Below are 27645 nucleotides of genomic sequence, written 5' to 3'. Positions count from 1 at the left end.
AATATCACGTTAAACTGGAAAATGTTTGTGAGAAACATGGTCATACCACACCCAACTATTAGGTAGATGCAAATCTTAAAAATATAGAAATCAAACAAAGATCTGTATGAGGTTCATTTTGATCATTTATCGAAAGAATTTTTTTAAGATATCCAATATAATGTTAAGAATGTGTCAACAGTTGTGCTACTCATTCTTCTGTTTGGAAGATTAGAGGACTCCAACAGTGCATCAATTTCCTAAACTGTAATTAGAGTTACTTTTGGCCAGCAGGATAGCAAATATTCTTTAGCATGCAAAACAATATGGTTTTCTGGAATTAACTGAATGGGAGTGGAGACTTCTCATGCATGTCCTTTGAGAACACGGGGAGTCTGCACACTGATATTGCATCGGTAGATAGAAGGCAGAAGTGCAAAGAAGCAGAGAAACGAAACCTAACACATGCAAAGACCCAGAAAGAGGAAATGGTGATCAGAGATAATGGGAACTGCAGATGCTGGAGAATCCAAGATAACAAAGTGTGAAGCTGGATGAACACAGCAGACCAAGCAGCATCTTAGGAGCACAAAAGCTGACGTGTCAGGCCTAGATCCTTCATCAGAGAGAGCATGGGGTTGGCTGATGAGAAAATAAATGGAAAAAGAACCAGAAGAATACTCAAATAATAACAGAAGGTGCAGGAGTTATACAGAGAGAGAGAGAGAGAGAGAGAGAATAAAAGACTAATTAGGGAATGTGTAATTCAATCCAGTGTGGAGACTGTGTGAAGTATCTCAGTGAGAAAGCAGTGCTTTAAAATCTCAGGCTTATAAGGAAATTCAGAACAGGTTCAAGAATGGCTCTGTGCAAAGGGGAATAGAATAGCCTTATGCGAGCCTAGATGGCATAATATATGCACATATATTTCATGCGGGGAAAAGGAGATAAAGAGGACGACAGATAAGGAAATAAGACAATAAGAAACTTAGCTTCACAGAGATTTGCACAATAGACTTTATTTACACATTAGGGATTGGGTTAAATATGATGGGAACATTCAAAATAAGAATCCATATGACAGTGAAGGAAATGGGTTTAAATAGCTATGGGGATAAATTAGGTAAATCTTAAGTATTTGCCTTCATCTGGATCAGCCCAATATTGTCCAATTTGGCAGATTGGGCGATTGCTACGACTTAATTTCCATGTATTTTGTTGGTACACACAATTGAACTGATCGACCCAACATGAACAATTCTTCTAGACCTGGTCAGGGCCTGAAGAATTGACTTGATCATTTTACCATTAGTGTTACAAACCAGAGGTTGACTCCCCATCACCCCCGACCTGCCTCTGAGAACTAAAACTGAAACACCTAAAAAGGAGCACCTCACAATATAATCTATAAAAGGAGTGTGAAAAGTGATGCTACCTGCATTTCAGCAACTTCTAATGGTGAAAGAAAATAAGTCCCTGATACTCACTTTAAAATTGACAAGTAGCAATTTATCTAACGTTACCCATGAAAAAATTAAATAAACTACAAACAAACCACATAAATCCCTTCTAATACTAACTATTCCCGAATAAAGCAAGATTTTAATGGTATTCTGTTCCAATAAATACAACTCCCACTTATAGAAGTGTTTATTCTCTCGAAATCACGGACAGATTACATGCCTTCCATAATATTCTGCGCCTTCTTGATCGATTCTTCCGTCAGGAATATTAACCAGTTGTACCCTTGGTGCCATGGTTATTTAGACAGTGCTTTCTCAAAAACATAGAGTGGCTGAGAGCCAGCAATTCTCTCAAGGGCCATTAGCTCCGGCAGATGGCAGCTAGCTCCCTGGGGTCTTTGTCCAACTGCCCCCTTCTTTTTATACCCTTGATGACATGTTAATATTTCTTGCAATAGGTTTGGTCATGTATTGCCAAAACTGTCAAGCTTAAATTTAACAATTTTTTTGGTACCCAAGAACCTGGTTCAAATTGTTTCACTAAATTCAAAAGCCTGTCATCTCGATAAAAAAAACTGCTTCTTGACTGGCTAACTGTATGGCCTTTCAATACAAAAGTTTCAATTTGGGCGCTCTCTGTGTATTTGCAAATTTTCAAGCTGCTGCTCATAGTCTTCCATATTAAATCTCTAAGCACAGAAAAAGCACATGATCTTTTAAAGGGACCATGCAATACTTTCCCTCCTAGCAATGCACAAACACCAAATTCTAATGTCCTAGCTCCTAATCCACAAGTACTGTACCCAACTTCTCAACACCTCCCTGCTTAAGAAAAAAATGAACTATCATTATTAAAGGTGGCCTTTTTTAAAAACCTTAACTCCAGTATATTACTAGATCCACAGCTCCTTAAATTAGAGTGAAACATTTTATACCAATTCTATATATATAATATTGAACAGTACCATTTCCATTCTACATTAGAATTTTTCTTTTGAACTCACGTTAATGCATCTGTGATAATATTTTCATGACTTGCAACATGGACAATCGGTAAATGCTTGTAACATGAGATTCCAATGAAATAATCTGGTGTTCTTGTCCTTATATCTTTCCATAAATGTCAAAGGATTGTGATCTGTATACACAATCATTTCTGATGCATGGTTTGTAACATAAACATTGATAGTGACCTTCCACCATATTAAACTTTATTAAACATTTTCAATAGTTGAATTTTTTTTTCTGGTGGATGTTAAGCTTTTTTGGAAAAAAAAAATTGGCCCTACAATTCCACAACCATCCTCCTGTAACAACTGAGCTCCAACTTCTACACTACTTGCTTCAACGGCAACTTTGAAGGGTTTCAAAAAATTGGCACGGCTAAAACTGGTGTGATGGCTTTTAATTCTCATATTCCTCCTGGCATTGTTTTGTCTACTGAAATTTTGTGTTCCTTTTTAACAAATCCGTCAACAGTGCCACTATGCTACTGAGGTTTCGTACAAATTTCCTGCAGAATCTGCTTAATCCTAAAAATTTTGGAAATTCCTTGATGGCTCTTGTCTTCACGTTCTTCGGTGTCATCCATCCATCTCTGATGTTATGCCCTAAGAATGTCATTTCTGTCTTTGCAAATTCTGTTTATGACACGTTTATGACCAACTTTGCCTTCTGTAGTCTCTCAAAGAGCTCTGCCAATTACTCCATATGATCTTTCCACACACGACTAAAGATCACTAAGCCCTCCATGCAGACGGCACAATTAGCCAATCTGCAAAAACTTTCTTCATAAGCCTTTGAAAAGTGACTGGTGCATTTTTCATTCCAAAGGGCATTACTTTAAATTCACAATAGCCCACTTGGGCTCCAAAAAAAACTTCTTTTGCTGTCTCTGACAAAGGTATTTATCAGTGACAATGAAGTAAATCCAACTTTTTAATGTAAGTGGCTGGTCCTACTTTTTCCACATAACCCTCCAGGCATCAAATTGGGTATGAGTCAGATTTGGTCATTGCACTGACCTTCCAATAGCTTATGTAGAATCATTGAATGCTATCAGGTTTGGGAACTAACACGGTTGGTGAACTCTACTTGTTTTCACTGGCCTCTATGATGTCTTCTTGGAGCATCACTTCTACTTGCTCTGAACCTGCACTGCTTTGAGAAGGTTAAGCCTGTAGGGGTGTTGTTTTATTGGAACAGCATTCTCTTTGCCAACCTCATGTACTATGGCATTAGTTGTAGACATAGAAGACAGGAGCAGGAGGATGCCACTTGGCCCTTTGAGCCGGCTCTGCCATTCTTCACAGTCATGGCTGATCATCTGACTTAATAGCCTATTCCTGCTTTCTCCAAATAAGCTTTGATCCCATTTACCCCAAGTGCTATATTTAGTTTGGGATCAACTACTTCCTGAGGTAATGAACTCCACAGGCTTACCACTCTTTGGGTGAAGAAATGTCTCCTCATCTCCATCCTAAATTATCAGCCCCAAATCCTCATACTTTGACCTCTGGTTTGAGACACACCTACCATTGGGAACACCCTCCCTGAATCTATCCTGTCTAGTCCTGTTAGAATTTTATAAGTCTCTATGGTATCCCCCCTCATTTGTCTTAACTCCAGTGAAAACATTCCTAACCTAATCAATCTCTCCTCATATATCAAACTTCACAATCTCCGGAATCAGCCTGGTAAACTTTTGCTGCACTCCCTCAAGAGCAAGAGCACCCTTCCTCAGAAAAGGAGACCAAAACTGCACACAATACTCTATGTGTAGTCTCACCAAGGCCCTGTATAACTGCAACAACATATCCCTGCTCCTGTACTCTAAAACCGGCTTCTTGCTTCATTAGGTGCTGTGCCAACTTCAAATATTGTCTAGCCAATAGACCTACTTTTTTTAATCTTTCTTTCACCTCAGACATGTAATCCAGCTGTGAGATCTCTGATTTTGGACCTATCAACTTTTCCTTTGTTAATTTTAAAGGCCCTCTTACTTCACGTCCAAATATCAATTCAAACGGAATAAACTGAGTTGATTCATTTGGAGCATCTCTGACAGCAAATATTAGAAATGGGATACCCTTATCCCAATAATTTGGGTAATCCTGGCAAGAAACACTCAACATTGTCTTTAGGCTCTGACATCATCCTTTCAATGCGTCCTCACATTCAGAATGGTACACACTTGATTTAAAGTATTTGATGCCTAAACTATCCATAACCTCATTGAATAATTTGGCAGTAAAACTAGACCCTTGGTCTGACTAAATCTCTCTGGGTAGCTATAATGGGTAAAGAAAACAAGCAACTCCTCCACAACTGTTTTTGCCTTAACATTCCATAATGGAATTGCCTCCTGAAATGTGGTAGACACATCCATTACGGTTAGCAAATATGGGTTTGCATCTTTGGTTTTAGAGAGGGGACCTACACAATCAATTATAACCCATGTGAAAGGTCCTTCAAATGTGTGAATTGGCATCAAAGTTTTATCACTGCCTGGGCCTTTCTACCATCTGACACATATGACAAATACAGCATAACTCAACCACATCCTTAAGTAATCCAGGCCAATAGAAATGCTATCAGAGATAATGGGAACTGCAGATGCTGGAGAATCCAAGATAATAAAATGTGAGGCTGGATGAACACAGCAGGCCAAGCAGCATCTCAGGAGCACAAAAGCTGACGTTTCGGGCCTAGACCCTTCTCTGATGAAGGGTCTAAACCCGAAACGTCAGCTTTTGTGCTCCTGAGATGCTGCTTGGCCTGCTGTGTTCATCCAGCCTCACATTTTATTATCAATAGACATGCTTCTGTGTCTTAGCCTGACTCACTCCTAGATAACCTCCTACAGGTAATTCATGTGTTACCCACAGTAATTCCTGTCTGTGTTCTACCAGGAACACAATCTGGTGAACTTCTGCCCATTTCTCATCTGCACTAAATTGCCAAGGTCTCCTTTTCTGCTCTAAGATTTTACCCTTAAGGTAAAAGCATTCTGGAATACACTCGGATTCCTTTTCAGAGTAAGCTTTACGATATAAATCCTTCATCATCATCTCATCTTTTCGCTGTAACTTCAGTTATCTTTCAGAAGTAAACAACTCTGTCTGATCCTCTACTTGCTGAAGTTTTTCCTTTACCATCCTATCAAACAGAGTATCAGCTAATTGGATGTCAACTCCTTCATCTTTCTCTGGTTTTCCCTTCTTGTTTTAACTTATAGTTGTGGGATCTTGTCACCAGGGTATTCCAGGGTATTTTTCTTTTAACTCCTCAGTTCCCCGGTTTTCTTTTGGCTTTTCCACTACAATGGGCATTACTCCGATCTGTTATGCAGCTGTATCATTTCCAAGAACAAACTGTATACTTAGAATGGTCCATTTTTCCATCACTCCCACTATCACTTCCCCAGTCTTGACTGGACTTTCCACCCTTATCTTACATTACTCCTCTCTCCGTTTATCCCACAGATTGCCTCTCTCTCAGGTAATATTTCAGAATGAGTGCCAATATTTTCATCTCTTACTATTACAGACAGATCAGCTCCTTTCTCTCTCAATATTTTAACTTCTTTACCTACTCCTCCTGTTCCTCCAGAGTAAACTTTACCCACACAGGTGAAGTCTTTGAAAAGGCTGGGCGCTATCTTATTATCCAGCCCGCGACTAGGCTGTGCACTCTCTTGCAGCTCCTTGACTTTTCTTGGGATTTCCTTCACTACCTCAACTAATCCCACTGTTTTAGCCGATTTTGCCACATGCTTTTTCCCAGTGCCTCCCTTAACCCACCAGCTCTGTGACTTTGTGCAACCCACCTCATTGCAGTAAAAACTCCTGAGGTCTTTCACCTCTTTTCCACTCTCTTGGGTTTCTTTTTTCACGTGTGGTAAACTGTTCCCCATGTGATCTACATTTAGCTTTTCATTGAGGGATCGCCCTCATTCCCAATTTCTATTCCTCATGGAATGAAATTGCTGTCAGAAGCTAGGTTTTGATTTATGCACTAATATGTTTTCATCCGCCATCCCTGCAGTTCTTCTCACTGTTTGAGCTTTCTGTTCCTCCCACATGCATTCTTATCACTTTTGGAAGTGAGTTTTTAAACTCCTCCAGCAGAATAATATCTAAGAGCCTTATATGTCTTTTATATCTTTAATGTTATCATCCGTCTATTGAAATTGCTCTGGTTAGTTCTTTCATACTTGACGTAAGTCTGACCCAGTTCCTTTCTTACATCTCTGGACCATTGTCTATGTGCTTCTGGTACCAATTCATAGGCGCACTATAGACTTTTTTACTTCTTCATATTCTCCTGACACGACCTCTGGCAATGCTGCAAACACCTCACTATCTCTACCTACCAATGTGCTCACATTTTATTATTTTCTACTTCTCACTTAGGTTTTATTGAAGGACCAAGAACACTAGTCACCAAGCCTGTTTAAATCTGCTATGACCTTTGCACCCTAAATTTGTTCAAACCTGTCCAAATCCCAAGCACAAGCTCCTAATCTGGCATAAAATCAAAACTGACCCCCCTCACCACGAGAACCAAAACTGAAACACCCTAAAGGAGCACTTCACCTATAATCTTTAAAAGGAGCGTGAAAAGTGGTGTAACCTGCTTTTCAGCAGCTTCTAGTGGTTTAATAAAATAAATCCCTGACACTCACTTTAAAATCCACAGGTAACAGTTTATTTATCTAATTCAAATAGTGAGGAAATTAACTAAACTATTAAAAAACCATATAGATAACTTCTAACTACAAACTATTCCTAAGTAATGCAAGATTCTAACGGTATACCGTTCCATTAAATAGAAGTCCCACTTACATGTAAAAAAACTTAGTCTCTCGAAATTACAGTGAGGTCATGTGTTTTTTTGAAGTGTTCTGTCCCCTTCTCTGTCAATTCTTCTGTCAGGAATATTAATTGGCTGTGCCATTGGTTCCATTGTTATTTAGATGGTACTTTCTCTAAGACACAGAGGAATTTGAGAGAGTCAGCAATTCTCTCAAGGGCTGAGGGCCGTTAGCTCTGGCGTTAGCAGCTAGCTCTTTGGGGTCTTTGTCCAACTGCCCTCTGCTTTTTATATTCTTGCTAACACATCACTATTTCTTACAATAGGATTGGTCCTATGTTGTCAAAACCATCAGACTTTAATAGGTTTTTGATATCTCAGTACCCGGTTCAAATTGATTGGCTAAATTCAAACACCTGTTGTCTTTTAATACAGATGTGTATTTGCAAATTTTCAAGCTGCTGCTCACAGACATCCACTTTAAATCTCTAAGCGCAAAAAAAGCACATGATCTTTTAAAGGGACCACACAATGCTTTCCCCCTTGCATTTTACATTCTAATGCCCTGCCTCCCAATCCATAAGTACTCTGCACAACTTCTCAATATTAGAGAATACGAAGATATGCAATTTCTTGATCTTGCTATTAACAATGGAAGCTACCAAAAGGATATTACTGTGTCACTTTATCCATGAGTTATTTATGTACAGTATCACTTTGTGAAAAAATCTTTAGAAAGTATGATAGTTCTTGACGCAACCTCTGGCATAATGTACCATGTTGCAATCTCAAAAGGGTGACTGAGATCTGTAGTTCTGACCATTTGATACTGAATGGATTTGACCAGAAAGAACTTTGGAATCTTCCCAGCCACAAGTTAATTATTTTATGTTACTAAAGGACAAGACTAACTAAGGATGAAACACCAAACACAAACACAACCATGGGCAAAATCCCAACGGCCATAAAACATGGATCACGAGAAAATTTCAATGGTTGCTAAAAAAATTAATTTAATGCAGAGATACATAATATGACTAATTTTATTCATCAGAAATAATATTGATTGAGGATTATTTTTACATTAATGAACAACATTCAAATGCCACTGTGAATAGAACTAATGAGGCATTTAGCACAGAAGTTATAGGAACACACTATCCAGAAGAGACTGCCACAGCCTTTCTAGTCAGTACTAACGTTCACAAAATACCATTCAGCCCTCTCATGCTCATCAATAATTTCCTCTGCTAAATCTCTAACCCTCTTGAAGTTTCTGACATTATCAACCCAATAATCAAATGGCAACCTGGAAACAACAGCTCCTCAAAACCAAGTAACTCAAGAACAGTGTTTAGGACATTAATAAGAAAGAAAAACTTACCAGTATTTTGGAAGTGTAAGCACTGTTGAGAGATATTGCATTAACAAGCATGTCCAGTGTTTTTGATGGGAGGGCATCAGGGTCTGGGACTTCTTTATAATGGACATCACCAACGTACGCCTGTACAACAGTCATTCGATTTGTTGTCAAAGTGCCTGTTTTATCAGAGCAGATTGCTGTAGCATTACCCATGGTCTCACAGGCATCCAAATGTCTCACTAGATTGTTGTCCTTCATCATTTTCTAGTCAAAAAGGAGGAACAATACAATAAGTAATTGCTGATCAATATTGTGAAGAGATCTTTCATAACTGAGAAATGCTAATGTTTTTGAAGACTGAATAATTTCAATTTATGTACTTTATTCAGGTTTTCTTCTATGAATAAATCCCCTGAATCCCCAGCTGAGAGAATTAGGAGGGACATCTCCAAGGCCTTCATAAAGCCATAACTCAGTTGAGAGAAAGTGGAGACTAAAGTCTAGCCTAGGAGAAATCTGTGAACTTCCCTTCCTCCTCTGAGCTTAACATCTTGATTTCTCATTGCTACAGCTGATAACCAATGCAGAATAAATCATTTCCTTTCCGGCAGAATTCAGAGTATTAATATGGACCAAATCTGAGGTTTGAATCGAACTCTTACAATAGAAAGTTCAGTCAGTTTTAACAGCATTATGAGTTTTAATCATTTGATATTCTTCATACCTCCAGCTTTCTCAATGTGAAGCTCAGCCAAAAAGAGTTGCTTGCTTATCTCCCTCATGGTTTTATTTATGTGGCTGCTGACGTGTTGCACTCATCTCAATAAATAAACCTTGAAACCTCAGGAGGCAGCAGCATCACTTTATTTACCCAAAAATGTTGTATAGTATCTCCTTCCTGCTGCTTCACTGCTGTCAAACAAATGCAGCAAAACACTCTCTGTATTTCCAAAGAGGGCTAAAGATAACAAGTTGCCATTGAACATTGTTTTAAATTTTCTCTGGTTCCAATGTGGCAAAAGATGTGATTATGCACTAGTTTCCTCCCATTTATATTTGTCTTTGGGCCCCAATCTCTATCATGCATAAAACTCTGTTATGAACAACAGAGACTTAAATTTAGGTAAGACACGCATACGGGAATACAATATGCAATAAAATTGCCAGAATGTGAGGCATTATCGGAGTGGGAGATTTATACATTGGTATTATTGGCTTACAAAGAAATCAGTAGACTACTGCGATACAGTGGTAACTTTTCTGTCTTTGGTCCAGAATGTCTGGGTTCAAGTCCCATCTTCTCCAAGTGTCATCCAAATAGGTTACTTAAAAGGGCATCAATTTACTGTCGTTCAGATTGTTGTTGCATTTTGAATGTAGTCAATCACCATTTACAAAACCCACATTGATTTTCTAGCTTGTTTACTTAGATGAGACCTCAAATTTTTTCATAAAGTTTGAGGGCAAATTTATTTAACCGATCTCCTGAAAATGGGATAGCAGCTAATGGCTCTGCACAGCATTCCTTCTTCACCGCATTTAATTGGGAATTTCCAATGGGCAGCCCAAACAAACCCTCATGAACAGATGCAAATTGGATCCTATTACATACATAGGAAACTGATTCAAGGCAATGACATGCAATAGAAATAGTTGACCAATTTCAGTGGCCGAGGTAAATGACACTGCTTTAGGTACAAGCACTTATTTTTGCTGGAAAAGTTTCAAGTACACTCAATGATATTGATGAATACGCAGAGCCCATGTGTATTTATTTGACCAACGTGTATTGTTAATTTGATATAAGGAAATACAGCACTCAGAATAATCATGTCCATTGCTCTTTTCTGGAACAATCACTCCAATCTCAGAGCCCACTTTCCCATTCAGCTTCACATTATCACAAGTCAAAACTTTCCAAATGTAACATATCTCAAATCTTTTTCAGAATCTTTGATTTAATCATATTATTTATTCATCTCAATGGAAACAACATAAAGAAAACCTCACTTGTACAGCCCCAAAGCTAATCCAATCAACACTGTGTTAACACCACAAGTAATTCATTGATAGCATAAATTACACTTGAAGCATATGCTTGGATAGCCTTTGTTTGTTATCCATCCATTGCCTTAATGAGACAAATGACATCAGTTTGCTTCTTCCCTAGGTTACTACAAGTGCCCTTCTGTCCACATCTCAATTATTGGACTTACAATGTCTCTATTATGTAAATTAAAGCGAACAGAAATGACCATTTCTTTGAACTCGTATTATGTAGGAAAGTGGTCTGTGAAGTTTATCTCTGAAATTAATAGTACAGTATAAGTGAATGTATCCATACCTTCACAGAATAGGCAAGTGAGATGGTGACTGCAAGTGGGAGACCCTCTGGGACAGCCACAACAAGTACAGTGACACCAATAATGAAGAACTTGACGAAAAACTGGATGTAGACCGGTGTGCATTCAGGCAGCCACTGCCGTTTTTGAATCACAAAAGTATCGATGGCAAAGTACAACACAAGAATAATAACCGTGATTGCTGACATCACCAACCCTAGAAAATTCAATGAAAACTTACTAAGTCACAGTGTTATAGCAGCCGTTTGCTTCATGTTTAACATTTAAGCCAAGAAGTTTAGACACACAATGTAGGAGATTTAACAAACAGTGATGAGGACTGCAAAAGACTTCAGGGAGACAGACAGGTTCACAGAATGTGCAGGCAGGTGGTAAATGCTATTAAAGTAGGTAAGTGTGAGGTAATATATTCTGTGAGAGTAAAAACAAGGATTGGCAGTTATTCACTTTCCGTAAAGTTATTCACTTAATGTAAAGACCTTATACAGTGAGAGAAGAGAGAAACCATGGGTTAAATAAACAACTCCCCAAGTGTCAGTACAATAATAACAAACCAAGAGAGCTTTAGGTTTTATAAATTTGGGAATATGGCAGATGGGGCAATGTGGAATTTAAGCAGGATGTTGGTTAGGACACAATTTAATGAAATGTATAATTTAAGCAGAACAAAAACCTTGGACAAACTGTGTCAATCTTGTTTATGCTGCATGATCAGAAGCCCCTGTTGAAATTCTGTTGAAGTTACAATTTGTAATCAGTGGCACACCCATGGAAGCTCCAAAATTTGATGGTTTCTGCCTCTGACTAAATTCAAATAATTAAATTTCAAATGTAACAAAATAGGTGACAGTCATTCACTAGGTTATTTCTCAAGGCATTGACTCAGCCAATGAGAATCAACCTGGTTTGTTTAAAATTTAAACAAAGTTTGGCAGTTAACTGTCAGTTATTATTAACTGTACATGGCAAAGCCTCTACCAATCAAAGTCCTCTTGCCAACAAACATATAAATGTTACTTTCCCTTTACTTTGGCATTTATTATAAATTGTCCTGATCATACAATCCCAGCAGTGTGGACGTAGGCCATTTGACACATCAAGTCCACACCAGCCCGTTGAATAGCATCCTGCCCAAACTCACTCCCTAACATATCCCTGCACTCACCATGGCTAGCCTACCTATCCTGCATATCCCCAGACATGATGGACAACTTAGTACAGCCCATCCGCATCTTTGGACTATGGAAATAAACTGGAGCACTGGAGGAAACTCATGCAGACATGGAGAAAATGTGCAAATTGCACACAGTCACCTGAGGCTGGAATCAAACTGGGTCCCTGGCGCTGTGAGGCAGCAGTGCTAACCACTGAGCCACCGTGCCGCCCGTGATGAATGTAAGACAAACGGTTTTGAAAAAATAAGCCTTTTATCTCAGAACTACTCACATTTTACACTACCAAACAACTATTCAAATTGTTTGGGGCAGGTTTTAATTGTTCAAATAAAGCACAATAGCATGATTGCTAATGGTTCATATATTTGTATAAGCATTTTTATAAAGTTATCAATTGCACAATGTAACTTCACACAAACTTGATGACAGCAGTCCGTACAGCACAGATGATTAAGCCAGCAGCAGATTGGTGCTTAACACAGTTTTTGTGTTAAAATGAAAATGCTGGAAATAATCAGATCTGATAATGCTTTTGGAGCTAGCAACAAAGCTAACATTTCCAGTTAATGGTACTACATTATCGGTTTAGTCGAATGCTCACCCATTTGAAATGTCTATCCTGTTTCCTGATGCACAGAATTCGGTTGACGACATTGTTTTAGAATGTTGATTTGACAAATTCCAAAAATTCCCCGAAGAATTCACAACATGTTCTTTGTGTTCAAAATTATTCAAACACTGATTTAGTAACCAGCTCACCTGCTTTCCCTATCTGCACTGCTAGTTTGGTCAACTTGCCCTGCAGGACAGACTTCTCTTTCTTTGGTGCACCTCCCTTCCTCTTCTCCTTGTCATCTCCATCACCACCTTCTGCACTCTTGAGAGGTTGCATTTCCATGGCAGCTGCCCCATCTTGTTTCTTGGCTAAATGTAAACAAATTAAGGAAAGCCAGTCAAAAATATTTTGAACACAAAGATTTAGTATCTGCTAGTAATCACCTGCTGTAAATCTACTAAAACTTCTATCGTTGATTTATTTTAAATGTGAAACATGATTTTTCTCCAATGGTAACTTTTTGAAATAAAACTGCAGACTAGTGCAGAGCTACAACACACCTTACAGTTCAATATTTTCTCAATTAATGAGACTGGAAGTTAATTACTAGATGATTGACCAATGGAGCTTGCTGGCAAAACAGAAGATCCTGTTGGCTGGAAGCTTGGTCTGTTTTGAGGAATGAGTCTCATTTGCAAGCTGCAAGTGAGCTTCAGCCACAGAACAGGTGTCCAATGCTGCACACTAGCTCCAAAAGGCCAGAAGACTTTCCCAGCTGCTAGGGAGTTAATTCTGGGGTTAAGGTCCTCAATCGGGACATGCATGCGGTTGCTGAAAGGGGAAGCCAGTGGCAGCAAGCCATTTTATACTTCTGGCTCTCTGAGAAACAGCAGTTTTACACCTGATTTCACAACAATGATCTTACACTTACTGTAGTGATTGTAACAAGGTCAGCCCAGTGGACCTCATTGGGGCTGTTAACCTGGTCCAATCAGGGAGCCCTGGCTGACAGATATAAACAGGAGTGTCTGAGGTTCTATTCACTCTGAGAGTTGTTCTGAGGAGGTTGGACAGTGTCAAGTACTATGTATATGCAAACAAAGGGTGACTTGGTGACAGGATACTGGCCACTGTGGGGTTATTTCAGTGGTGACGAGAGTGGGATTAATGACACTGGGGCAGAAGAAAAGCAACAAGTAATTCTCCTGATAGCTCGTGAACTCGCAGCTTTTTCAGTTTTTAGGAGACTGAAGTTTCCTGATATTTAAACCACATAGGCTGGTATTCAGGAGAGTACACAGCCTGGAAAGCCCACCTACACCCACTTTAAATTGCTTAGCAACATCCAAATGAGAAACATTCAAAATAAATGTGTGGTTAAATGGTCACATGGTTCTAACAGATATAGATAATGGCACATCTGTATCAGTAAATGCAGAGCCAGGCTTTAACAAACTTTTCTGTGGACTCCAACCCTTAAGTTTGTGTAAGACTTCTATCAGACTGAGAACCTATATGGGAGATCCCTTTACAGATTAAGAGTACAACCTCAGTTCCAGTTCCATATGAGAAGCAACTGGTTCAGTTACCACTGATTGTAGTAAAAACCTGATGGGTCAAAATTAGTCAAGGAAGATTCACCTTGATTGGCTTGACATTTTTCGATTCAAAAATGTTGCCTGAGTGAAGTCCGAATTAAATACCTGGAAGTTTTTCAGCAAGGTCTAGTGACTATCCAAAGCATCAATAAAGACAAAAACACTATCAGCAGCTCTCCCATATTTATGGGGATGGCCGGTTAAACCATGGAATCGGTTACATGTTGACTACTTTGGCCCTTTCACAGGCTCAAATGTTCTTATTCATTATGGATGCTCACTCAAAGTGTTTGGGCATGCACAGCGCTTACACATCTAACATGGGAACAACAGTAGAAAAACTATAAGCATCTTTTGCAATACATGGGCTCCCAGAAGTGTGAGTCACAGACAACGGGCCACAGACTACCAACAGGGAATTCAAGTATTTTCGAAAGACGAACGGCATTTGACATATAAGGGCAGCTCCATGCCATCCATTATCCAATGTTTTAGCAGAAAGAGCAGTCTAAACTTTGAAGGCAGGCTTAAAGAATCAGCCTACAGCTTCACTGGATACAAACAATCCCAGTTCCTATCTGATTGTCAGACCACACCCCCATGCAACGACTGGGATAGCTCCCAAGTGTTGCTAATGGGGAGAGACTCTGCACCAGGTTAAATCTGATCTTCCCCGACCTGGAGGACGTTGGGTGAAACAACATCAGGCATGCCAATGCTGTACACAAGCCAGTTCTAAGCAACAGAGACAGTTTACTTCAGTGGGCAAAGTTTGGTACCAAGACCACAGCTCTGGACAGCTCTGTAATCATGCAGAAGGTAGCAGCACCAAAGAGCAGTCGAGCACAAGAAAAGCAGCAAGTCCACCATTTCTATTGTCACAACCTAGGCAGAAGGAGTTAAAATCTCCTCCAATGAATGTTGTATGTCTTTTACTTCCCTTCTGGTTTCCTTCATTGGTGCTTAAAAGTGCTGCTGCTGAAACTGGAGTTGTATCCTAAATTAAGCCGGTGGCTTACATCTATTTTGCAGGGGACTGTTAAACATGTAGAAAATAGTAACAGATCATTCGATGCAGTCTAACACTTAACATGTTCATTTAAGTCACATTGCTAACAAAAGCAAGGACTTTCTTTAACAGCATGCATTTACAATGCACTTAATATTCAACACTTTTTGGCATAGTTTCGCAACGAGTTTTGGCCTTTAGTTTTTTTGAAAAATCCCAAGTGAAACTTTTTTCAGATAAATATATTTTTTTTTTCTTGGAAAACATATTTACAGATTTCTTTCTTCCCTCGTGCTCCTGTCTCTTCACAGGTTATTCCCAAGGGGACAGGTAAAAAGCCTATGTTGGTCCTCTGTTTATTGCATGAGTCATTAGTAAGAGGAAGCAGGAGGATGGAGGGGGTTGACTCAGTCTTCTTATTTCTAATCTCTCTCTCTGTGGGATGCACTCGACCTCCACTCTGCATTTCATCCTGACAAGATCAGCAATCATCATTCACAAAGCAGTAGAATATAAACATAGTTCATAACAAAACCCAGGGCAGTTAGGTTTAATTCACAATTAGAAATTTTGGCTTTGTTTTTTATACTCTCCTGTCAATCATTTAAGACCAATATTCTGACATTAACAATTGCAAATCATTAAAGCATGATTAAACATCCATTAAGTATCTGTGCTACTGTTTGTTAGCATTACTCTATCATATAGCATAACCCTCCTTCATTAGTTAAGCAAAAACATCGTACCATACTAATACACTATGCTAAAAATGCTTCAAAGCAAAAGTGCTTGATTAGTTTTAAAATGCAAATTTATGAAAAATTTCAAAATATCACAACACTAAAACATCTGTCGAAACAGTCTATAGGAAGGCTGGACACAAATTACATAATAGACAGTGGAATTAAAATGCATTTTAGAATTTTAAACAGCTAGAAGATCCTCTACAGAACCAGAGATGTGTGAAGCTGCATTACCATATTTATTTTCAACATCGATGAAAAAGACTCCTGTATGAAAAGAATCGGAAGGAGTTAGTAAATGCCGGATCAGCACTTCAGAAAACTAGAGAAAAGGAACATCTTAAATGAATGGCATCTATGTCAGTATAAAATAGTGAAAGAATGAGTGACTGTCAAGAAGAACGGTTACCTTTATTCTGGCTGTTCTCCATATTCCCATCCTGCATTTTGCCTATCGTGGGAAAAGTACAACAAACAGAACAGAAACAAACAGTGAAGAGTCACAACAGAGACAAGACAGTGTTACATTGCAACCAAAAACAAAACAAAATGGTGGACACTGTACACAAATTTTAACAGTTTAACCAAAAATCTACAATTGATTGAAGAGCAGTCTATTTAGCCACATGTTGATTCACAAGTTCAAAGATCATATTTGTAAAAATATCCAGAAGCACTACCTCAGGAGTGATTGATTACAATACACATTAATTTAGTGAAAATGTAATTCAAGTCTTTAATTACCATTTCATGCACACAAGTGAAAAGGTTCTTTACTCCTTAAAGAACGGTTGTTGTCAATAAATAGAACTGCTCTAAATCGACAAATAAAGTGATAATGCTGAGATTGTATGGTACACAGATATTGAAATGAATGCAGTAGATCTAACTATGACTGCTGGGTGTATTATTTTGACAGTTTGTGAAGAAGAATTGTTGGCGTAGAATGAAAATCGGTGACTATCATCCCTAAAGGAAATCCATTTTCTTTGTGAGCAGAGTGCATTCTTGTTAGCCAATTTCATTGATTTAGTTTTACTTTAGTCTTATTTTACTCTGATTTCATTTGAAAACATCATACATTAGAGTCACATGCTCGAACTAATTAACTCAGGTACCTTCCTAATCAGTTCAGAGCCATCCTGGAAATGACTGTGAATAAATTACTCCCTCCTAATTGTAAAAATTTGGTCAGTTGTAAATAACCTCAAATTTGACTACAATTATTGCTGTGAGGAAGGTACAGTGTTTTTTTTTTAAATCTCTATTAATAAAATGAATTTGAAAGACTTTGATCTCAATTTCATTACTGGGAAGAAACCAATTCTAAGCTTGAATTGAACTTATGTCTCCAGGAGCCACGATTCCTTTGTCTGATATTTTAAACCAACTGCATTAGTTATATCCTTGTTTGATTTTCCTAGATGCAGTCCATTTCTATAATCTCCATGAAACAATATCATTTTGCACTAACCCAATATTGAATGAAAATTATAGGAAATACATTTCAAGAACAGCTAATTAAAATATTAGTGTAGAGTGTGTGAAATGGCATTCTATTAGTATTGCTCCTTATGTTTTCAAGGAAACAAATCAGAGGAGAATATTTGGCTGCTCTTGTGACAAATTGTCATATTTCTTCTTTGCATGGTCACATTCTTATTAGAAAGTAATTAATTTTTTTAGCCTCATTGATTTCATCAATGCATCACAAAAGTGAAGACTTATCATGCATATTCTCATTGTATGAAAGCTTCAGCAGCAGGTACTTAAAAAGAGAGCTATTTTAATTTAATCTCGGATCTGTCGTATGTATGTTATTGAATCACCAATGCCAATAAAATATTCAGTGCACATTCTGTAAATTAGTTCTGCAGGCAAGTGGTTATGGTCAATGGCTTTTTAGTTTTCTTGTTACAAACATGGGAATAATGTGCAGTATGGTTACATACAGTTCCTGACACACATCCGTAATGCAGTAATGACGTCAATGCTGAATCATTGTCCTCCTACTCTATCATTAAAAGGTTTGCATTTTTAATGCCCATGTATGTACTGACATATATTTGATTTCAAATATACTCAGGCATGTACAATTCAATAGATCCATGTCATTGTGAGTACTAAGAACTATTCAATTCTGTTACTATAATTAAGAGATTATATTTCCTTCCAAAAAAACCTCCCAAATTTCAGTTATCTAAAAAATGATGATATGGAGTAAATCTGTTACATCTTTAAAAGGAAATTGTGTTATATGTGAAATTTTCAACAATCTGAACAGGAATGGTCCAGATCTCAATATTATCTCAGCAGACAAAGATCAGTGATACCTCAAACAATTAGAGGAAAGCAATGCATGTAACAGAAACATCATGGAAGATGCATGCACTCTATGAGACAAGCATGTCACCCAACAATGCACAAGCTTAAACAAAACTGTCAGATGTCTTGTAATGAGATAACAGGAACTGCAGATCCTGGAGAATCTGAGAAAACAAGGTGTACAGCTGGATGAACACAGCAGGCCAAGCAGCAGAGGAGCAGGAAGGTTGACGTTTCGTGCCTAGATCCTTTCTCGGCCCGAAACATCAGCTTTGCTGCTCCTCTGATGCTGCTTGGCCTGCTGTGTTCATCCAGCTCTACACCTTGCTATCTCAGATGTCTTTTAATGCTGGATTTTATACTCTAAATCTATATTTTCAGATGGATTCAAAATATCCAGAATAAAACAAAGCACTCAGCCATAATGTGTGCACATTCATGTGTGATTAGTGTCATGACTGGACAATCTCTGTAAAAATAAAGTTTAGAGATTAGCATTATTATTATGCACATCCACAATAAATCCACACAAACAGTCTCCCATATTTTCTCAGCTTTCAGTTAAACAACCCTACGCATTTGTTTTGCTGGAAGTAGGATAGCTTTCGTTTCATAGGATCTGAATTGAAGTTAATGGTGTCAAGCAAAATGGAACAGTCATTTCAAATAAATCAGCCAATGGAGATCCTGCTGGAAGCAAATATACTGACAGTAGAACACGGCAGTCATGGGACTCAGGATCTATTGACCTCCCTGTAAAAAAACTTTCCTCAAAATACTTCATTACTTTAGTAACAGATAGAATTCCACCACGTTCCAAGTTTGGCCAGATCAATGTCATAGTGGTACATCATTAAATGTTGATCGAGAAACATACTACAGTAAAACATTGTTGATGAAACCACAGAACCAGATCATTCAGCTTATCCAATCAATCAATCTGCTTCAAAGGGAAGCAAGAACCATGAGTGTGCAAAGATGCCTCTAGCGCATTATGTTATACTTTGAAACAGGGGTTTTCAATAAGCAAATAACTTTAATAACTGTAGTGGCATGTGATCTGATTATGTAAATCTGCTCTGGGAAAGGGGCTAAGTAATAATAACTGATTAACTTCACTGTAGTTTATCAACTAATAGTTAACTTCATTAAAGATACAACTGTGGACAGGCAATGGCTAATTATTAAGGAACAAATGTATGCGTTGCAACAATTGTATATTCCTTCTAGGTGAAAGAACACAACAGGAGAAGCGGCCTAACCATTGCTAGTAAATGAATTTATTTTAGTATAGTTTTCATTATTTTGTTGTTTTTAATATAGTATTTGATCCAAAGATGAGTCATTTACGTTTTTAAGAAAACATAGCAAGCCTGAGAACTGGGAGCAGTTTAGAATTCAGCAAAGGAAGGACAAGAATTTAATTAAGAAGGGAAGCATAAATGTATGGGAGTAAACTTACAAGCAACATAATAAATGACTGTAGGAGCTTCTACAATCTGAAAAAAAGCAGTAAACACAAATGCAGGACCCTTAAAGGCTGAAATGGGAGAAGAACAAGGAAATGGCACAGTAATTAAGTGACCATTTTATTTCTGTCTTCAAAGAAGAAGACACAAATAACTTGCCAGAAATGCTGGGAAATCAAAGGTCTTTTGAGGAAGAAGAATTGAATGAGATTAGTATCAGTGACAAACTGTGCTGGAATAAATAACGGTACTGAAAGCAACTAAATCCCTATGAGTTTATTGCTCACATCTCAGAGTGGAAACAGTTATCATCTTCCAAAATCCTTCTGGAATGTTTCCATCAGTTAGGAGGTGGCTAAATGCAACCCTCTATTTCAAAATTGAGGGAAGGAGGAAATGGGGAATTATAGACCAGTTGACCTAACATCAGTAGTAGAAAGAATGCTTAGTCTTTTAAAAAGAATGTGCTAACAGGACATTTGGAAAATACTAAAGGAACTATACGAAGTCAAAATGGACTTATAAAAGAGAAATTATGTTTGACAGACCTACTGGATTTTGTTTTGAGGACATAACCTGTTGAACAGAGGAGGGAGAGCAAGTGAATGTGACACATTTGGATTTTCAGAAAGCTTTTGATAAAGTTCCCATAACACGTTAGTGAGCAAAATAAAAGCAGAACGGATTGGTGATAACATACCGACATAGATTGAGAATTGATGAGCAGGTAGGAAACAAGGGGTAGGAATAAATTGATCTTTTTTACGTGGAAGGTGCTGACAAGTGGGATACAGGGATCTATGCTTGGGGCCGTAGCTATTCACAATATATATCAATGATTTGGATGAGGGTATCAAATGTAATACTTTCAAAACAACACAAAACTAGGTAGGATTGTGACAGGTGAGGATGATGTAAGAAGCCTTCTAAATGATTTAGATAAGCTGAATGCTTGGGCAAATGGATGGCAAAAGCAACATAACACGGTAAGTGTGAGGTTGTCCACTTTGGTAGGAAAGCCAATGGCAGAACAGTTGGTGGGAAGCTGTTGGGAGGGCGGAGCAGCAGAGCAGAGGTGAGTGTAAAACTACCAGAGTTCGGGGATCACGGCCTAGTCAGCAGGTAGCTGTCAGAGGGTGGAACAGCAGAGCAGACGGCTGCAAAAAAAAACTGGAATAATGTCACAGCAATTGGCTGGTAGGAAATCTGCATTAAATTTCAAAAAGAACATATCAAAGAAGTATCAATAAAATAAATTAACTGTTATAAAAAAATGAATAGGGTAATTAACTAAGGAGAGATGGCTGAACAGGTGATGTGTTGTAGCTATACGTAAAGATGACAGGACATGTGATTTGCTGTTGCTGTATGATGTGGGAGCTGGCCGATCCCATTGCAAACTGCAGTGACCACATCTGCAGCACGTGTTAGTTGCTTGACAAACTTTGGCTCAGAGTTGATGAGCTGGAATCTGAGCTTCAGACAATGCGGCACATCCGGGAGGGGGAGAAGTATCTGGACACTATGTTTCAGGAGGCAGTCACACCTGGTAGATTGAGCACTTCAAATTTGGTCAGTGGCCAGGGATAGCAGGGTGTGACTGCAAGTAAGGTAGGTAGGGGGATCCTGCAGTCAGGAACAGAGGAGCCTGAGCTCTTGACCTTATCCAACAGGCATGAGGTACTTGCTCCCTGTGTAGATGAGGAAAAGGGCTGCTGGGAGGATGTGCCAATTGACCACTGCAACATGGCATGGGAGGCCATTCAAGAAGGAGGAGAAAAAAGACAAGTGTTTTATAGGGGTAATAAAATGTGAGGCTGGATGAACACAGCAGGCCAAGCAGCATCTCAGGAGCACAAAAGCTGACGTTTCGGGCCTGGACCCTTCATCAGAGAGAGGGAGGTCCTGAGATGCTGCTTGGCCTGCTGTGTTCATCCAGCCTCACATTTTATTATCTTGGAATTCTCCAGCATCTGCAGTTCCCATTATCTCTGATACTGTTTTATAGGGGTTTCTGTTATTAGGGGAATAAATAGCATTCTTTGTAAGCAGAACTGAGAGTCCTGTATGGTGTGTTGTCTGCCTGGTGCTATGGTAAGGGATATCTCAGGAGCTGGGATGCAAGATACACCACGAGATAGAAAAGGTGTGTAAGAGAGGCAAACTCACGGTGATCATGGGGGACTTCAATATGCAGGTGGACTGGGAAAGTCAGGTTGGTAGTGGATTGCAAGAAAAGGAATTTTTTGGAGCTGCTTGTGATGGAGCCCACTAGGGAACGGGTAATACTGGACTCAGTGATGTGCAATGACGCAGACTTGATAAGGAGCTTAAGGTGAAGGAACCCTCAGGAGACAGTGATCATAATGTGATTAAATTTACTCTGAAGTTTAAGAGGGAAAAGATAGAATCAGAGGTAATGGTATTACAGCTGAATAAAGGTAACTTGAGAGGCATGAGGGAGGAGGTGAGCAGAACTGACTGGAAGAGGAGCCTAGCGACAGGGTTAGGGTTAGCAGGAAAGACAGTGGAACAGCAATGGCAGGAGTTTCTAGGAGTAATTCAGGAGACGCAGCGTACGTTTGTCCCAAGACAAAAGAAGCATGGTACAAGAGGATGAAGCTACCATGACTGACGAAAGAAGTGAGGGATAGCATAAAAGCAAAAGAAAAAGCATATAATGTGGCAAAGGATAGTGGAAAACCAGAGGATTGGGAAGCTCACAAAAACCAACAGAAGGAAACAAAAAAGGAATTAAGAAGGGAGAAGATTAAATATGAAGGTAAGTGAGTCAGTAATATAAATGAAAACTGTAAGAGTTTCTTTAAATGTGTAAAGGGCAAAATAGAGGCAAAAGTGGACACTGGGCCGCTGGAAAATGATGCTGGAGAGATAGTAGTATTGGAACAAGGAAATGGCTGAGAAACTGAATAATTACTTTGTACCAGCCTTCACGGTGGAAGACACAAGTAATCGCTCAAAAATTCAGGACACAGGGGTCAGGCCCGAGTATGGTGGCATCTCCAAGGAGAAGGTTCTAGAAAAACTTAAGACCTGAAGGTGGATAAATGAGCTCAACCAGAAGGACTACACACTAGAGTTCTTAAGGAAATTGTTGAAGAGATAGTGAATGTATGAGTGGTGATCTTTCAGGAATTGATAGAGTTGGGGGGGGGGGTGCCAGAGGACTGGAAAATCACTAATGTGACCCCCTTTTAAAAAAGGACGTAAGGCAAACGATGGAAAATTACATACTGATTAGCCTAACCTTGGCCGTGAGTAAAATTTCAGAGTCCATTGTGAAGAATAAGAATTCTGAATACTCGGAAATGTATGGTAAAACAAGGGAAAGTCAGCATAGTTTCATCAAGGGAAGGTCATGAATGACTAATCTGCTAGAATTCTTTGAGGAAGTAATGAGAAGGTTAGATCAAGGATCGCCAATGGATGTTATCTACCTGGACTTCAAGAACCCTTTGATAAGGTACTGCACAGGATGTTGCTGAGTAAGATAACGGCCCATGGTGTTACAGGCAAGGTGCTAGCATGGATAGGAGACTGGTTGTCTAGTAGGTGGCAGAGAGTGGGGTTTAAAGGATCTTTCTCAGGGTGGCAGCTGGTGACAAGTGGTGTTCCACAAGGGTCAGTGTTGGAACCACAACTTTTCACTTTATACATTAATGACCTAGATGAAACACTGAGGGCATTCTGGCTAATTTTGCAGTAGATAGAAAGATAGGTAGAAGGACAGACAGCATTGAGGAGGCGGAGAAGCTGCAGAAGGACTTGGACAGGTTAGGAGAGTGGGCAAAGAAGTGGCAGATGGAGTACAATGTGGGAAAGTGTGAGGTCACATGCTTTGGTAAGAATGGAGAGAAAATTCAGAAGTCTGAACCGCAAAGAGACTTGGAAGTTCTAGTCCAGAATTCTCTCATGGTAAACTTGCAGGTTGAGCCAGTAGTTAGGAAGGCAAATGCAATGTTAGCATTTATTTTGACAGGACTCAAATATAAATGCAGGGATATACTACTGGGGCTTTACAAGGCTCTGGTCAGGTCACATTTGGAGCATTGTGTACAATTTTGGCCCTCATATCTCAGTAAAGATGCACCAGCCCTGGAGCAGGTTTCGAGGAGGTTCATTGAGAATGGTCCCAGGAATGAAAAGCTTAACCTATGAGGACAATTTGAGGATTCTGGATCTATACTCGATGGAGATTAGAAGGATGAGGGTGGATCTAATTAAAACTTGCAGAGTGCTGAATGGACTGGGCAGATTGTATGTTGGGAAGATGTTTCCATTGGTCAGAGAGACTTGGACCAGAGGGCACAGGCTTAGAGTAAAGGGGAGACCCTTTAGAACTGAGATAAGGAGAAACTTCTTCAGCCAGTGAAAAGTGATTCTGTGGAACTCACTGCCTCAGAAGGCTGTGAAGGCCAAGTCACTGAGTATTTTTAAGAAGTATTTAGATAAGATCTTGATTGTTAAGGGGATCTAGGGTTATGAAGAGAAAGCAGAAGAATGGGGTTGAGAAAATTATCAGCTACAATTGAATGGTGAGCAGACTCAACAGGCTGAATGGCCTAATTTCTGCTCCTATGTCTTATGGTCTTATTATTTAAGTGATGATAGATTGGGAAATGTTGATGCACAGAGACATGGAAGTCCTTGTATCCTGGTCATTGAAATCAAGCATACAGGTGCAGTAAGTAGTTAGGAAGGTAAATGGTATGTTTGCTTTCATTGTAAGAGAATCTGAGTACTGGAGCAAAGCTGTCCTATTGCAGGGTTTTGGTACCTCACCTGGATGTTTGTGTGTAGCTTTGGTCTCGTTACACAAGGAAAGATATCCTTGTCTAAGAGGGAGTGCAGAGGAGGCTCATTAGACTGATTCTGAGGATAATTGGTGTGTCATGTGAGAGAAGATTAGGTTGACTTAGCTGTATTCAGTAGAATTTAAAATGTGACATGATCTCGGTGAAATGTATACAATTCTGACAGGACTTGACAGATTAGATGTGGGGATGTTGTTTCTTCTGCCAGGGGTCCACAACAAGGGGTCACAGTCTCCTGATTCATTGTGGGCCTTTTCAGAATAAGGGGAAATTTCTCTATACTAATGGTAGCAAACCTGGGGAAATCTCTACTACAGAAGGCTGTGAGGGCCAAGTCACTGAATATGTTTCACAAAGTAAAAGGTAGATTTTGTTATGCTAAAGAAGTTGAGAGGTATGGAGAGAGAGTAGAAGTATGATGTTGAGATACAGGATCAATTGTGATGACGTTGAATGGCAAATGTGGATTCAATGGGTTGAATAGATGTACAGGCTGGGTGGATCGGCCATGCTAAATTGTCCATAGTATTCAGGGACGTGCAGATTAGATGGGTTATGAGTAATGAGTCTGGGTGGGAATCTCTGAGGGTCGGTGTGAACTTGTTGGGCCAAAGGGCTTGTTTCCACACTGTCGGGATTCTATGATCTTCTCTATGACAGCACATTCCTACTTCTACATTGTGTTTATAATTCATATCTGGTGACAGTTGAACTTCCTTCAAAAAAATGACTTTTGCAGAAATGCTTTGTGAAGCAAAAATTATGGCATTTTGTCACAACATACTGTAAGACACCATAGCAAGTGAGGGATAATGGGAACTGCAGATGCTGGAGAATCCGAGATAACAAAGTGTGGGGCTGGATGAACACAGCAAGCCAAGCAGCATCTTAGGAGCACAAAAGCTGAAGTTTCGGGCCTGGACCCTTCATCAGTATGGTCTGATGAAGGGTCTAGGCCCAAAACATCAGCCTTTGTGCACCTAAGATGCTGCTTGACCTGCTGTTTTCATCCAGCTCCACACTTTGTTATATAGCAAGTTAGGGCACTTGTTTCATCATTGTTCCCCACTGAGGGACGTAAAGAAAGTACAGAAGTGCTTCAATTATTCTTGAGGATTCTTGTACCAGCAGCCTGAGTTTCCTTCCCTAAGGACCGCACATTGCAATAAAGATAAGAAAACACTGAACACAATGCTAATCTCATCTTTAAACTGCAATTATGAATCCAGAGTACTCAAAAGAATTTCGAGGCCCCCGGACAAAAAGATTTGCAACAATGTCTGTACTCTACAATTTTCAAGCTGAGTGTTAGAATGTATCACTGTTTTTCTGGTGATTACTGCATTACGTGAGGAGGATAATCATCAATGCCGTCCTGTAAGTTTACAATACTTCCTTTAGATTTTGTCCATTATGAGTGATATTCCCCAAATGTTGCAGACAAGGTTCTCTGCTAATCATTCAGATTTGCAAAACTCACCTTCATGCATTAATAGAAATAATCTGTAAAGGGGTGATTGCTCATCAGTCAAAAGAAAATAGAGAGACGCTGATGTATGACCTTTCAATACTCTTATTGTCACTGAAACATGCTATCCCTAGGGATCAGTCAGTGTGAATTGCAGATGAAATTACTTCAGCAGTGTTTCCGAGCTGCTATGTCAAATGAAATTCCCCAAAAGGAGCCAGTCACTGACAATACAATAATCCTTCAAGCCTTAGAGGAGCACTTTTCAATATTTCTGGGACATTCACAAGGAGAACTGTTGATACAATCAAATCTTTGGCTTTGTCCATTGCTTTTAACCATCAGACTTACTCCAAGCAGCACCCCTTGACTTTACATGACAGTCCATTCTGAAATACTGAAAAATGCCTTGTTGATAACTGGATTATCACGGCAATCTCATTGGCTAATGTGTTTCCCCAAAAAGTACACTAATTACAAGCATATAAAACTATGTCTTTAGTTTGCTGAGAAGGCTTAGAACAGGTTGAACATGAGAAATTCATTTAAAAAAAGAAGAAAAAGCCAGGTTTTCTTCACATACCATTCACTAAGCTGGCATTTGTACTATCAGTGGCATTTGCACCTGCTTCACCTTCTGTACCTGAAGTAGACAAGGGCTGGGAGGGAACAGCATGGGAAGGATGCTGGGGAACTTCTACGTGGTAGCAATGGATCAAAGGAAAACAAACAGATCAAATGGGGAAAGAAAAGTGAAATGAATTAATATGACTTTTGGTCAAAACACATCATTTAACTTTGTAAAAGCAAAACAAAAACACAATAAGCATCAAAATTCCAGTAATACATGAAAAGCATAAAATTTTGCGGGTGAATTGTTCTGTTAGAAAGCACAGATTTAGAGAAATTTCTCTCTCAAATGGATTAAAGAAATGACATAAAATATGTTAGTCAACATACCATGTTAGTCAACATGGTTATTATCACAAAACACATAAAGATGGCATAGCAAGACTAGAGTATGAGAGCTATTGTCTTCTTTAAACATTGCTTTATCATCAGAATTTTGTTTGCAAGCACAAAGCAGCAGGGCCTAAGCTCAGTTTGAAGAAAAAGTGTTGAAATAAGTGTGTGACAGCCAGAGTTGAACCAAATAGGGAGACAGGAAACCAAAGCCCCTTGCCGCAGCTCTGTTGGAATAGATTCTAAATCAGTGCAAACTACTGCCACCCCTTCATTTCTACAGCTAGTTGATACATACAATACCTGGTAAATGGCGTTCATCTTCTTTTGTTTGACCTGTATTGTAATTTGCAAATGGTAAGCAAGTGGAAAGGCAAGCCCTAGTGAGCACTCATTAAAAAAAGGTACACATCTCTTAAATGTAAAAATTTATTTTGACAAAACTCCTTAACTTTTAAAATCCTTATAACAGGTTGTGTTAAAATCCTTATAAAAGGTTGTGTTAAATTGAACAAAACAGCA

At 39.0% G+C, this 27645-nt stretch overlaps 1 protein-coding gene across 26 annotated transcripts in view; it reads right to left on the bottom strand.

Annotated features, from left to right (window-relative positions):
- Positions 1–27645, bottom strand: part of atp2b2 (ATPase plasma membrane Ca2+ transporting 2) — a 793123-nt gene that overhangs the window by 183689 nt on the left and 581789 nt on the right. For 15 of the 26 annotated variants that reach the window (XM_048547367.2, XM_059649827.1, XM_048547364.2 and 12 more), the window contains 7 exons: positions 27427–27459; positions 26744–26857; positions 16473–16514; positions 16298–16330; positions 12917–13081; positions 10964–11178; positions 8641–8883 (listed from right to left, as the gene is read on the bottom strand). In XM_048547367.2, the coding sequence (XP_048403324.1) occupies positions 8641–8883; positions 10964–11178; positions 12917–13081; positions 16298–16330; positions 16473–16514; positions 26744–26857; positions 27427–27459 (845 nt within the window). The remainder of the gene's footprint in view (positions 1–8640; positions 8884–10963; positions 11179–12916; positions 13082–16297; positions 16331–16472; positions 16515–26743; positions 26858–27426; positions 27460–27645) is intronic. The other 11 variants (XM_048547381.2, XM_048547372.2, XM_048547375.2 and 8 more) reach the window with 5 other exon arrangements.

The sequence above is a fragment of the Stegostoma tigrinum genome, chromosome 11 (genome assembly GCF_030684315.1).
Source record: "Stegostoma tigrinum isolate sSteTig4 chromosome 11, sSteTig4.hap1, whole genome shotgun sequence".
In the NCBI taxonomy this organism is placed as follows: Eukaryota; Metazoa; Chordata; class Chondrichthyes; order Orectolobiformes; family Stegostomatidae; genus Stegostoma; species Stegostoma tigrinum.
This window is presented reverse-complemented; position numbering and strand designations above follow the sequence as displayed.